General features: G+C 34.7%; 1 protein-coding gene across 16 annotated transcripts in view; it reads left to right on the forward strand.

Annotated features, from left to right (window-relative positions):
- The window catches only part of DNAH7 (dynein axonemal heavy chain 7), a 120,433-nt gene that overhangs the window by 21,554 nt on the left and 84,439 nt on the right, over positions 1–14,440 (forward strand). For 15 of the 16 annotated variants that reach the window (XM_066999915.1, XM_066999914.1, XM_066999916.1 and 12 more), the window contains 7 exons: positions 1,013–1,237; positions 2,443–2,589; positions 3,170–3,855; positions 6,240–6,426; positions 10,919–11,071; positions 11,716–11,909; positions 12,646–12,844. In XM_066999915.1, coding sequence (XP_066856016.1) covers positions 1,013–1,237; positions 2,443–2,589; positions 3,170–3,855; positions 6,240–6,426; positions 10,919–11,071; positions 11,716–11,909; positions 12,646–12,844 — 1,791 coding nt within the window. The remainder of the gene's footprint in view (positions 1–1,012; positions 1,238–2,442; positions 2,590–3,169; positions 3,856–6,239; positions 6,427–10,918; positions 11,072–11,715; positions 11,910–12,645; positions 12,845–14,440) is intronic. The other variant, XM_013187507.3, reaches the window with a different exon arrangement.

Below are 14,440 nucleotides of genomic sequence, written 5' to 3' on the forward strand. Positions count from 1 at the left end.
GTGTCTTTAAGATACATACATTTAATACTACACTTTTGTGTTGGAGGAGAAAAAATTGCAAGTTCTAACGTGTAGCATGTAATATTTTACCAGCATCAGACCCCTTCTAACAGTTCTCCCACATCATTGCTGAAGAGATGCATCAGTCTCTGTTTGGGGTATTCTTTTAATAGGCCAATGTTCTCTAGATCCATAGCAATAAGTATACTTCGATGCATAAAAACTACTGTTAAAAAAGAGCAGAAGTGTGGGTTTACTGGACAGTTTATCCCTACCTAAAAATGTTTCCAGTGTTTTCACAGTGTCATCATATTAAATTTTTCTGTATCTTCAATTGATATCAAGTAGTTTTTATATATACTGGTATGCTATTGTCTGTCCAACTAGCCAATGTTTTTACTGATGCTGCTCTTTTAGAGGCTTTCAGAGCATGTAGTTACAGATTTATTATTTAAACATGTCTGAATTGCTGTTCTGTTAAGAGTACCATACAGAATGCTACATGTATCAGCCTGCTATGCTGTCAACTGTTGAGATTTGAAAGAACAGCGTAAGTTTTATTTTAATCACAATGAACAATACAGTAGTTGTCTATATTCTTTATATCCTTCTAGGGAAGACCTAATCTTAACTGGGCCATCCAGTGCTTCCCTTTCTGAAGTACGTCCTGCCTTCTTACCCAAATTTGCGACACTTACAATAGCCTGTCTGGATTGGTTTCCGTTAGTCCAAAGATTTGTGCATATAGTATCAGCAATTCTTTTAAGTTTTATTCAGTATAATATCTAGTAAGGCAACTGTCTTAACAAATTATGTATAACAAGTTATGTACTGTAAAAGTAGCTAGTACCATGTTGCTCCAAAGAAAACAGTTTTCAGATCATGTTTTTCCAAATTTATTACATAAAATAATAAAAAAGTAAAAAATTAGCTTTTCAAGTTAAAATTTATGTAGCGATTCTTTTGGGATTAATTTATGTAAAATACCTTTCCTTTTAATTTCTATTCCCAGGCCTGTATACGGAAAATAGAAACACAAGACATGATTGAATTGCAGCAGAAATTAATGAATGCTGTAAATTGTGTTGCTTTCCTGATAGAACATGTCAGCTTTTCACTAGCAGACATACGACTGAACAAGAATGTTTTTCAGTGGAATGCACGAATGCCAGATATCTTTGAAGAGCACAGAAAAATAATAGAAGAAAAGACAGAACAATTTCAAGATGGTCTTAAGGTTTGTAATGACATTTAAAAAAATTTTAATTTTTAATGACATATAGGACATTAAATGATATTGGATGGAATAATCTCCTTTATTTTCCTATATATTCTAAAAAGTTTGCAGTAAAGATTTTGTATTATTCTTGATATTAACTAATTTTTGTCTGTTTTCCACCTGCTCACTTTTAACATATCCATGAATTCTGCAATACAAGTCACATCTCGTATTTTGGATTCTGAAAGCTCTTTGGTTACAGAATTTCAATCAATGTTGATGAAAGCTGTCTGTATGTGAAACAGTAGAACTCAGCTCCATTAAAAGGCATGTTTGTGGCTTGGCTTATGTGCATGAGCAGTCCCTTTGGAGTCAATAGCAGTATCTGAAATTTCTATCCCTAAAAAATAATAATAAAAAAATCTTAAAAAAAAAAAGTGTGATTTTGCTGTTAGGATAATGTCAAATATATTAGTTTTATAACATAAATGCATCTTTATTCTATTTTGTTGGTTTTGTAGTTTTTTTTTTTTCTGTTACATTTCGCATGTATTTTATCTCTGTTACTATTTTTCACTAGATTTACTAGGCTTTTACATTACAGTTTGTTAAAGTTTCTAAGTTCTGGGGTGTCTCTAAAAGGATTGCTAATGATTAGGTTGCTGATGTGTCACGGTTACTGCCTGCATAGCGGTCTGCTTTTTGGCTTCCTTGTGCTCCCTAGTTTCATGATCATTTTGTCTTAGATCATACATATTTTAAGATAGTATGTTTCTACGTTTATGCAATACATTCAAAGAAGGAGCTGCTAATTGTTCTTGTATTACAAATAAATGTGCAGCATAGGCTGCGTTTTCTTGGAACATGTTATTGTTTTGTATGGCCTGATGCTTGGTTTCAGACACTAACCACTGTTGATAATTGGTGTGAAATGCGTGTTGTAAAGTGGTATATATGAGGAAAAAGCTCTCCTTGAACTGTGTGGCTTTGAGACAAGAGACATACCTCTGTCTTGTGAAAATGTTTAGCTCCATTTGTCATTTGATTAATCCTATTATTGTATTTTAATTTGTGATATACTAGGGATCTGAATTTATCTTTCTGTTATTAGCATACTGGCTGTGTATGATACATAGCAAATCAGAATAGTTATTCCTCCTTTTTACAGAAGGTTAAATTTATTGTGATTTTCTTCATAATAATGTTGTTTGATGTTCAATTAGATATGCCGTGAACAATTTGTTGAGGAACTGAAAAGCTACTCTAAGCAGGTTGAAGAACTTAACACGTTTGGAGATGTTCAAGAAGTCAACAAATATTTGAAGAAAGCTCAAGCATTAAATACAAAGTTGGATCTTGCTGCTGATAAGGTACAGATTATAGTCTGAACTAGTCTAATAGTATAAATTGTATATTTGTGTTATCAGAGTCAACAGTTTACTTACTAATGCAGTAATTTCTAATTCAGTTATGAAATATTTTGCATGATTTGTGATTTAAACAGCAAATTTACTGAGCAAAATAAATTGTTGCTATGTGATCTTGAGTTAATGCAGTAGTGTTTTGCACAGTGAAAGAGTGGATTAAGTTCATGTAGATTTATACAGAAATTCTAATTTTATGTTCTGTGAAGTACAATTCCTAATGCTTATTGTTTCTTCCTCTCTGTTACTGAATCCATGCTAATGCAAATTTTAGAGGAATGCTAGATACTATTTTAAACTTCTAGCTGTAGTCCTCTATTGACTACCATGAATGTTGAGCTGTCAGTGTTAAAGATTGCTTTAACTGCAGTCCATAGCAGCAGTTAAATAATGGACTGTTTTACTAACTCAAAACTCAGTCTGATGCTTGTTGATGATACTAGAAAACCTCTCTAATCCCTGTGGTAAGGACTTGATATCACAGATAGCTTGGCTTATATTTCACACCTCAATTATCTCCCAACAGATTGAACAGTTTAATGCAGAAGAAGATGCCTTTGGATGGCCAGTATCTCAGTACCCTCAGCATAAAACAATACGGAATGCTCTTGTTCCATATCTTCGTCTGTATGATATGACTGTTGAATTCAACAGAAAACACAAAAACTGGATAGAGGGATCATTTACGGAAGTGAATCCAGACAAAGTAGAGGTAGATGTAGGAAACTACTGGCATGGACTATGTAAACTAGAAAAAGCTTTCCACAGTTCTCCAAATGCACTAGCAATAACACAACAGGTTAAATCAAAAGTAGAGGAATTCAAAAGCCACATTCCTCTAATCCAGGTGATTTGCAATCCCGGTTTGCAAGAAAGGCACTGGGAAGAGATGTCAAAAATTGCTGGTTTACCTCTTTCTCCTTCTGAAGACTCAAATCTTTTGTCATACATTAACTTGCGCCTTGAACCATTCCTGGAAAAGTTTGAGACCATCAGTGAAACAGCCAGCAAAGAATATTCACTTGAGAAAGCTTTAACAAAAATGATTTCTGAATGGGATCAAATGGAGTTCACTCTTCTTGCCTACAGAGAAACAGGAACCCATATTTTGTCGTCTGTAGACGATATTCAGATGTTATTGGATGATCACATTGTCAAAACTCAGACCATGAGAGGTTCTCCATTCATTAAGCATTATGAAAAAAGAATAAGGTAATTTTTTTTTCTCCGATAGAGAGTCACCAAGTGATTTTACTAAATAAGAAATGATATTTTCTGGTTAATCTAAAGCATAGGGCCTTCAAACGTTTTTGTCTCTCCTCCTTAAGCAGTAAATTAATCTCATTTTACAGGGCTAAGTATTCTGTACATGTCAGAAAAAAACATTAATTGCCATTTAAAGAACATTTTTATTTTTAATTAATTATATGGAAAGTGATAATGTATTGGAGAAGCTGCAAAACATTTTAACGTGCTCTGGTACTGAAGGTTCCAGATATATAATATTACCTTTGTTTAACCGCATAATATATGTTTGAGTTACAGAATGAAAGACTGTGAACTAAGAAAATATAGATTAACCTTTGTACATGCCTTTGTACATGATTTTTAAAGCTACTAAATCTTTTAGCTGTTCATTACAAATGTTAATTAAAAATGTTATCCTTTTTGTAAGGGAGAGGCAGAAAAATGACAACAAGACAAATCCAGGAAAGCAGTGAAAGATATTATTTATTCTAATGCAGAAGAATACAGTCCAAAACATCTTTATATGTTAAAAATTTTATACTTCCATCGTTTAGCACAGGTTTTAATTTGATTTTGTCTCTTTCCTCAGTAAATCCTTTACTTGCTTCTTAAATTCCCCAGACATAGTCAAATTGTGGAAAAATAAAAATATTTCATAGAAAGTTTGGCTATAATTATCTAGCTGTATAAGTACCTTCAAACTCCATTAGCATGCAAAAAAGCTATTTCAGATTTCAGCACGTATTCAATAAATATGAACACATACTTAAATGTACGTATATGTACATTCCAGTATTAATTCTCTAACTACTACTGCACTGTAGTATAAATGTTCCTTCTTTATTAATGTAAAATAGTAGTTTTTATCTATTATTATGTTTAGCAAAAGAATAAACACACCACAGTAGTTTCACTTGACTTGTTTGTTTGCTTTATCAACTGACAGCATTTGTAAGAGTACAAGGCTCTTAGTAAGTACTTAAGTCTTAAGTCTTACAAGTACTTTAGCGTTTGAGATTTAGGTGATTACCCAATGGTTGCTTTCTATATAGCCCTACAAAGCATGTAGAATTCTGGATTCCTGCCAGCGAGGTTTCCAAATTCCTTGTCGTCATTTTTGTTTATCTTAGGTGTAAACAAATTAACTAACCTGGCTAATTTTCCTCTTTGAAAGCTGCATTTTTCTCTGCCTTTTGGTAGAAAAGATCATCAGAAATGATGTACTAATGCCAATAACTAAAAGATGAAAGAGGGACTTTGGGTAAAGAAGAAGGTATATGCAAGAAAATCTGTCTGTTGGTTAGAATCTGTGGTGGGTGAATGAGTGAATGAAGAAGTTAAACGTGTTTTCACGGGTTTCATTTTGCAGAATTCAGTGCAGCCCATGGGTAGTGTTGAGAAAATCACTGTCATAGTTCTTTCATACACTATGTATGTTAACAGTGTGCACCTTTAATAATATTTCCATATAGGACAATTTATTTATTTACTTATTTTCAAATTGATTGCGTATGTGAGTTAGGAATACCAGTGGCATTAGGGAACTGATAATATCACGTCTGTGATGTTGTTGAGATAGCGAAAGGATGGAGTTAATGATCTTAAATGATGAAGAACTCAGAAGAACTGAGGAGACTCAGAAAAATGATAGACTAAAGGACTGAAGATTGAATAGATATCGAATTTTAATATTGTGTATCTGATCTATCAACAGGCTTATTCAACATTCACATTTGGAATTTGAAGTTAGAAATAAAACGTAATGGTTTAAGTGGCTTAAATTGGCACTTGGACTATCTATTACTTGAAATCTTTTAGTTAAAACCAAATGTCATCTTAGGACAATATCTACTTATTTTTGATTTAAGAGTTCATGTTACTTTCATGGCTTTCTTCTGCCATTTCAACCTTTCTAACCTAGCAAAAAATTAGACATAGTCATCTAGTGATTGGCATATGCCAACAACCAGATCGCATACTTAATGTCTATGAATTGAAGTGAATTTGTCCAGATACTACTACACACTAAAGCACACACTAAGTTTATTCACTGATACTGTTGGTCTTTTTATTAGATTAACCTAGTTTGTGAAATCCTACAGTCAACCTCAAAAAAAGGTAGTTCAAACGCAAACAGATGATCCAGTTCCAGAAATGTGTGGACATTGTTATGCAGGAAATCTGCCTAACAGGCTAGATGAATATGCGATATTCCATTGAAATCTTAAAACTTTTGCCTGTTACACTTGCTCCTGAATTTACAGCTTGCCAAAAATGTCTTAGCCGTGTGAGAGAAATGTTATACTGGAAGCATCAATTCATGCATTTGAACTAATACTGTTTTACAGGGAATGGGAAGGAAAGTTGTTGTTGGTACAGGAGATCCTGGATGAATGGCTGAAGGTTCAAGCTACTTGGCTTTATTTGGAGCCAATTTTCAGTTCTCCAGATATCATGGCTCAGATGCCTGAGGAGAGTAGACAATTCACTACTGTGTTTAAAACATGGAAAGACTTAATGAAATCAACTTTTCAGGTAAGTGCCACTATCTTAAGGATACAGAGTGAATTAGTAGTGTATACTAGAAAATTGCTTCTGATAGCACAGTAGTCTGTTTTGTTTTAGCCCCCTTTCTTAGATTCCTTTTAAAATTATTTTGTAGAACTGTTTCACACAGAATTATAGAAGCATTACTTGGGAGAGACCATTGGAGTTCAGCTAGTCTAACTTCTTGTTTAAGGCAGAACTTTTGCCAACACTAGATCAGGTCAGCCACAGCTTTGTTTAGCCAAGTTTTGAAAACCTCCAAGGACAGGGATTCCTTGGAGGTTATCTCCAGAGACTTTAGCATTGTGCTACCTCCCTAGCAAATAATTTTTTCTCAATATGCAAGCTGAACATCCTAAGGAAATATTTGTACTTGGTGTCTCTTGTTGCCTAACTGTCACTGAAAAGAAATTGAATCTGTTTTTTATTTGTGTATTTTTATGATTTATTTATTTATTTATTTTTGATTGCAGTTCAAATAGTTGCTGGTTACAGTTAAATTCTACCTTAACTTCCTTTTAACCAAGCTGAAGAATTTAATCTCTTCCAGCCTCATCTCTCAAGCCATGTTCTATACTAGGGACTAAAATTAAACACATACAAAACAAAGTAACATAGCAAAGGTGATCCTGGCACTGTAGGTCAAGTGACATGGTCTTCACTGATGAATCAATTAAATTTTATACTAGTTGTTGTTTTGAGACAATGTCGTTTGTTCGCATATGGAATGGTAGAGACATCTCTGTAACTTTAAACCAATGATGTTCAACTTCCTTCAAAAATCCTGGTATGATCTATTAAAAATGAATACATAAGGCAGTTGTTGGACAAAATCACTACACTTGTCTGCCAGTTCAAAATATTCTGGTCTTGTGAATCTGTGTGTTATTTGATCCTTTCTGGAAGTTACCATGTTTACTAGGATCAATTGAGATTGCATGAATGCTCTTTGTTAGAAATCTAGCCTAGGGCCAGGTTAGATTGGCTGCATTTGCCAGGCTAACTGGATGAAGAATACTTGTATGATTTCTTCTGCTGCCTTTGCTAAGAGGGCAATAGCATCTAGCAAAGGGGTGGTACTAGGAGGAGAAGAGGCAAGAACTGAAAGAGGCATGGTTCTGCATTCACTCTGAGTAAGTTCCCTAATATGGACATTTCTATTAGGATGGTGCATTTTTATTTTTAACTGTGCTTACTAAACTGCTCAACAAACTTGAAAAGATCTCTGAGTTCTGCTGATTTGAGGCCCAGGGCAGGGCATAAGTTTATTGGTTGAAGGAAAAACTGAAAAATTGCATTTTTAACTCTCATACTTTTGCAGAACCTTCAAAGATCCTTTATATTATTAGGAGAAATGCTGAAGCAGTCACTCAAAAAGATTTTGGTCTGAAGTTTTTTCAGATTGCAGATATGTTTTTAATGTAAGAATTCATAATGTAATATACAAAGGAACCACTTGTTTTATTTCCTGGCAATTCTCCTCTATCGCTTAAAGATAAAGTTATTTTTCATTCTGTATGCCTTTTGTGTCCTTCCTCCCTGCTTTTCTCTTTCCCTCCCTCCCTGCCTTTCTCTCTTTCTTCTCTCTGATCTTCTTCGTGTTCTCTCTCTCCCTACCCTTCTTTCTCCCTCCTGCCATTGCCTCTCTCTCCTCCACCCTCTTCTCTCTCTATATCTTTTCTCCCTCTCCACCTTTCTCTCCCTCACCTTCTCTTCTGCTTCTCACATGCACTCTTTCTCTCCCCAACCCCATCCCTCATGGTCTTTCTCTCCTTCTCCCTCTTCTGATTTAGAAGAAAAATCAGAAATTTATTCCATCAAGCTATAAAGCTGAAATCAGAAGTATTTGCTCTGGGTAAGAACCAAGTAAAAATAAAAAAGGGCAAGAATTTCAGAATTGTATTGATTATTATATTTCTGAACATTGTATCTGATGAATGATCTAAAGAAAATCTTCTAATTTAGATATTCAGTTCTAATCAAATTTGAATTATTTTTTGAATGTGATGTATCATATCTGGCAGAAAACAGGATCAACTTTTGCTTGTACAGGAGAGTGTAAATACCAGAATAATAGTTTAACAGTCTAAGTTTATTTGCACTAAGCAACTTGGCCTTATTTTCCAGAAGATGGCACTCTGTTTCCACAAATGCAATGTTTCCATCTTATAGCTTAAAAGAATACTCTTCACCAGTCAATATGAATGGTCTTTCTTAAAGCATAATGGTAACTTGAGACTGTTCATGACTTTTTGCATTTATATGCCATTGTATTATAAAATTGCTGTGAAAGGAATCAAAATGCTCCTTCTATTTGCTTAGCTTTTCATCACCGATTTGAATAATCATATATTATTCATTCATTTTAAATACCTAATTTAAGTAAAGCATATTAATAAGGAGTAAAATATTTAGTGACTTATTTTCCACTTGATATAAAGTAAAATAAAACAAAAACATCAAACCAACCCTAGAATATGGAAGCATTTCTTTTTTTTTTTTTTGAGGAAGAAAGAAAAAAAATTCCAAGGCTGCAACCTGTGATATCTTAAAAATTATATTTAGAAACTGGAGATAGTGATGGTCTTTCAGCAGGCTATCCAAACTGTTTTCATAAACTTGATTTACACTGTTTTCCTCATACATTTTTTTTCCTCAAATTGGTATAACAACTGATACTGATGTATTGAAAGACTGAGTTATGACATTCTTTTTTTTCTTTTTTTTTTTCCTCCGTGTCTTAGCAGAACCATAAACTGGAAATCTATGTTTTATATATATATATATATATATATTTTCTCCCTACTTATCTTTTTCTTATAGGAAATAATAACCAAGCAGGAAGAATCCATTTATAACACTGGCAAAATGGCTTTGATTAGCTCGATCAGCTGTGCTTTTACAATTTGCTGATTATAAACACGCTAAGAAAGGAAACAAAACCTCTTTCTGTTGGCAACATATAGTTATGTGCTAGTTATGCATTACAAAGTGTTTTATAAAAACAAATGACTAATTGTATTTGTGTGCTGACAGCTTAATTATCTATGTATAGATGAAAAGAGTAAGTACTTATTTAGTTTGTTCTGGTTTAGTATGTTGCAAGAGGCAAGTAACAGCAGGTAAATGTATTTTATGTACAAAAGAACACTGATTATTGTGTTACAGAGGTACACCTCCATGAAGATTAATTAGATAAACATAAAATTATGTTTATTTATTTATTTAGTAATTTAGAAGTATATGTGTTTTATGAGCAAGGAATTGAACCAAAGCTGAAAGCAAATTGCAAATCATTTAAAAGTTATAAGTTTTTGAACTGAAACCAAACTTGGAATTTATTTTTGAATTCTCCAAACTGAAGCTGAACAGCAGTCAGGTTACTAGGCCAAATGTGCATTGTCACCCTATGAGGGATTTATTTGTCATGGATACCTTTTGAGCTTTGCACAACAGTGTAGCTTGTTTCTCCTCATCTGTCCTTGCAACCTGAGTCACCAAGCTCCTGCCCTGTGATACTGTGTTGTTCTGCAAACCCTATCAGGGACTTTTTTGAGTGAGGCATTCTGTATTTGTAATGGGCTCTGACAAAACTGTTCCTAGTGGAAATAGTCTTGATACATCTTTGATTTTCTGCATTGCTGCCATGTTCTGTGTTGCTACTGTAGGAATTCTTACAAGTCCTCAAAAATAGATTAGTTTGAAATTCTCGCTACTCATCTCTGGTGTTTCTCATTGTTTAGTTATATATATAGCAGTGTCTTTTTTTTTTTCCTTAGCAGGGGATTGGGGATTGGGATTAATCACTCCCCTGTACCTTGTAGAACAATATGTATTGCAACATGAGTGAGTTTGAATCAATTCATGGTTAGCAAGTCAGTTGATATACTAGTATGGGCCTGAACTAGAACCGAACTAGAATAAATTCAGTCATACATGAACCCAAGCCCACCCTAGAACTAAATATAAGCATTTTCTTGGTTAGACTTCCTCGGTCATAAATTTGCATAATTTTCTACTTTGCAATGTCTCTCTCATTTTGCTACCAAAATCCCATACTTGGTAAGAAAGATTAAAAAATATACTGCTGATTAGGCTATAAATCGGTCATAAAGTACATTATCTGCCAGAACTTGATGTTCAGACAACTGCATGCCTTTCAGGCTTCTTAGCCTGGCAATCTTTACATCTTTTGAAAAAAAAACTCATTTTGCATTTGTATTAATTGAGATAACTTTCAACTCAATCGTTAGCTTTTCTAAGCATTTATATTCTTTTCAAATGAGAGGTTAGAGAGGGTTGATAGTCGGCTGAATATGAGCCAGCAGTGTGCCCAGGTGGCCAAGAAGGCCAACAGCATCCTGGCCTGTATAAGAAGCAGTGTGGCCAGCAGGTCTAGGGAAGTGATTGTCCCCCTGTACTCGGCTCTGGTGAGGCCGCACCTTGAGTACTGTGTTCAGTTTTGGGCCCCTCGCTACAGAAAGGACATGGACGTGCTCGAGCGAGTCCAGAGAAGGGCGACCAAGCTGGTGAGGGGTCTGGAGAACAAGTCTTACGAGGAGCGGCTGAGGGAGCTGGGGTTGTTCAGCCTGGAGAAGAGGAGGCTCAGGGGCGACCTTATCGCTCTCTACAGGTACCTTAAAGGAGGCTGTAAAGAGGTGGGGGTTGGTCTGTTCTCCCACATGCCTGGTGACAGGACGAGGGGGAATGGGCTAAAGTTGCGACAGGGTAGTTTTAGGTTGGATGTTAGGAAGTACTTCTTTACCGAAAGGGTTATTAAGCATTGGAACGGGCTGCCCAGGGAGGTGGTGGAGTCACCGTCCCTGGAGGTCTTTAAAAGACGTTTAGATGTAGAGCTTAGGGATATGGTTTAGTGGAGTACTTAGTGTTAGGTTGGAGGTTGGACTCGATGATCTTGAGGTCTCTTCCAACCTAGAAATCTGTGATACTGTTAATTTGAAAAGCACTAGCAAAGATCTGTATTTTGTCATCTACACAGTGTATAAATACACAAAACTCAGTGTTTATCCAGTGATATATCTTTGTGTTATTCAGGTGCTACAGTAAAAAGTTAAAGTATAATTTGTTACACTTAACCTAACTACTTTCCCAGTGAAGTCAGACAGTGAAGGTTAGTAAATTGTGACCCTGGCAATAGTTTGAGTAAAGCAGAATTTGAAATAAAAAATATTTTTGCTCAAGACATTTCCTGAAGTGCTGTGTAGTGAATTACTTGAGAAGGCATTAACATTTTATCTGGAATTATTTCTTTTCCAGGACAAACATGTGCTGACAGTAGTAACAATAGACAACATGTTGGGAAAACTGAGAAAGTGCAATGAATTTCTGGAAGTCATTCTCAAGGGACTTAATGAATACCTAGAGAAGAAACGTCTGTTTTTTCCCAGATTCTTTTTTTTATCCAATGATGAACTCCTTGAGATTCTTTCAGAGACCAAAGATCCTACCCGGTACTGTAATATTCACTAGATGCATCTGTGACTCAGTGTGTGTGTATACAGAGGCTTATATTTTTTTTTTTTCCTGACAGCTATGGTATTAAGATTGTACTTGGTTAGATTTTATGATAGGCAAATGCAGAGTAATTTTTAATACAGGTAGCTAAATTCAGCTTTGTTTTCTAAAGTATTAACCTTTCTGTACACTGGTTTTCAGGAAAATCAGAAGTCCAAATAATAATTCATCAAATTAGCATACCTGTTTTTTCCCAGTGGAAAGCTGATCATATGTGATCTATACGCAGCTAACTAGAGTTTTTCCTTTTTAGGTGCAGTCCTAGTGGAAGTATTTCTTTTTTTTTTTTTTCAGTGTTCTAACACTCTGAGATTTTGACTCCTCAGCCTCAGTCAAGGTTACACTGCAAAAGTCCATTTAGTACTGAATAGAATTAACTCTATAAAGGTTCCTGCAGAAGCAATCTTGTTAAGCAAGATAGCTTTCACCATGAGCAGAGGAGGAAAAAAAAAAAAGTGAAACTCAAAAAGTAGTGTGGTATTAGCAAGGCATCTTAGGGTGTTTATACACAAGAATTATTGTTGAGGATAGACTTCTATTTAACAAACTTGAAGTTGTCTTTTAAGTAAATTCTTTTAAATTGTTATTTTTTTAAAATTATATCTTATTTTGTAAGTTTGGCAAGGAAAACAATGTCAGAAGCTGTCTAATACTACTCCTTTTGCTTTCTAGAGTACAACCTCACCTGAAAAAGTGTTTTGAAGGAATTGCAAGAGTAGAGTTTACTGATGTACTAGATATTACACACATTAAAAGTAGTGAAGGAGAGACTGTGGAACTCACGCAGACAATTTCAACATCTGAAGCCAGAGGTCAAGTTGAAAAATGGCTGGTTGAACTGGAGGCAACTATGCTGAATTCTGTCCACAAGGTAACAAGTTCTAACTTTATTTTTGTTCTCCAAAACATAGCAAAAGCAGTCAGATGATTGGTGTGTAGCTGGCTAAAGACAAAAAGACACAAGGAAATGTTCTGAAATTGTGCCAGGGGAGGTTTAGATTGGATATCAGAAAGAATTTCTTCATGTAAAGGGTGGTTAGGTATTGGAATGGGCTACCCAGAGCAGTGGAGGAGTTGCCATCCCTAGAGGTATTTAAGAAACGTGTGGCTGTAGCACTTAAGAACATGGTTTAGAGGTAGACTTGGTAGTTAGATGGACGGTTGGACTTGATGATCTTAAGGGTCTTTTCCAACCTAAATGATTCTATGGTATTTTGTCCTTGTGTCAGGAGAATGAGTGGTAAAGTCTGTGGAAACACATGCTTAAAGTTAAGCAAGTAAGTCTGTTGAATTTAAGCATTAATATTTTCTGGGGGTAGAAAATCACCATGATTACATATCAGCTGAATTGAAATTTGTTTTGTCTGAGATCAAGTACTTCCAAGTATCAATGTATTTTGGCATATTTACATTTGACATTTCTAATGCGTATTTCTAAGTGAGGATATCTAATCATTTCCTAGGCTAATGCCATTCAGCCCTGATTCCTCCAGTAGGCATTTAAGTATCCAGGAACTACTTTTTATTCTTTGCACATAGCATGAACATTAAAACAATGAATTCAGTCTTTTAAGGTTATACCTTTTTTTTTATTTTGTTTTCTTTTTCTTTTCTTTTTAATTTCTCTTGTCAATTTCTGCATCTATACTTCTCTAAATTTCTTGAAAATGAAATAGTACAGCCAAAAACACTTGTACCAAGGATTATTTTGTCAGAGATTGTTCTACACCAGATGTGGTACTTAAGTGACAAGTTTAAAGAATTCCCTTCTCTTTTAATGTTCCTTTTAATGTTCCTCTTAATTCTGACTACCTTACCAGGATGCCTGACTACTTCCAGTATGTATTGTTCTAGTCCTCACGGTGTCTCGTCGTCATATCATATATTTAGCTCTGTCATTTTTTGCAGTCTTTTTCAATGTCAAGAGAGGTAATTAAATGCATACACTTATCCTAACACTGTCTTACAGTACAACAGTTTAATTATAGTAATGACATATCAGTACATTAAAAAGTGAATAACCACATATTTGGTGCATATCAGACATGGGCAAACTGAGCTATATAAATAAGAAATGGTTAAGCACCATGTATCTGTATTCACCCTTGACTACAGAACTTTAATAATGATCTGAAACATATAATATTTACATAGTTTTAGTGTCAAGACAGATACATTTTTCTCTCATGTGCTATTCATCTTATTATGTGTATAGATTGTTAAAAGCAAAAAGGCTTGGAAGAGCAAGATGAATGACAGATTTTCATCAAGGTAGTTTCACACTGACTCTCTGAGGAGACATGTAGATTTATTGATGCTATTGCTGATAATAAGACTTTATTTTCACTGGGGTTTTGTTAATGGCAGGAAAAACAAACAGTTTTGAAAGACATTTGAAAGATTTTTCAAATTTTGGTTTCATTGGGGTTATCCTTGAGCAGCTCTAGAATGAGATTCATCATTCTGT

Source organism: Anser cygnoides, chromosome 6, assembly GCF_040182565.1.
Source record: "Anser cygnoides isolate HZ-2024a breed goose chromosome 6, Taihu_goose_T2T_genome, whole genome shotgun sequence".
In the NCBI taxonomy this organism is placed as follows: Eukaryota; Metazoa; Chordata; class Aves; order Anseriformes; family Anatidae; genus Anser; species Anser cygnoides.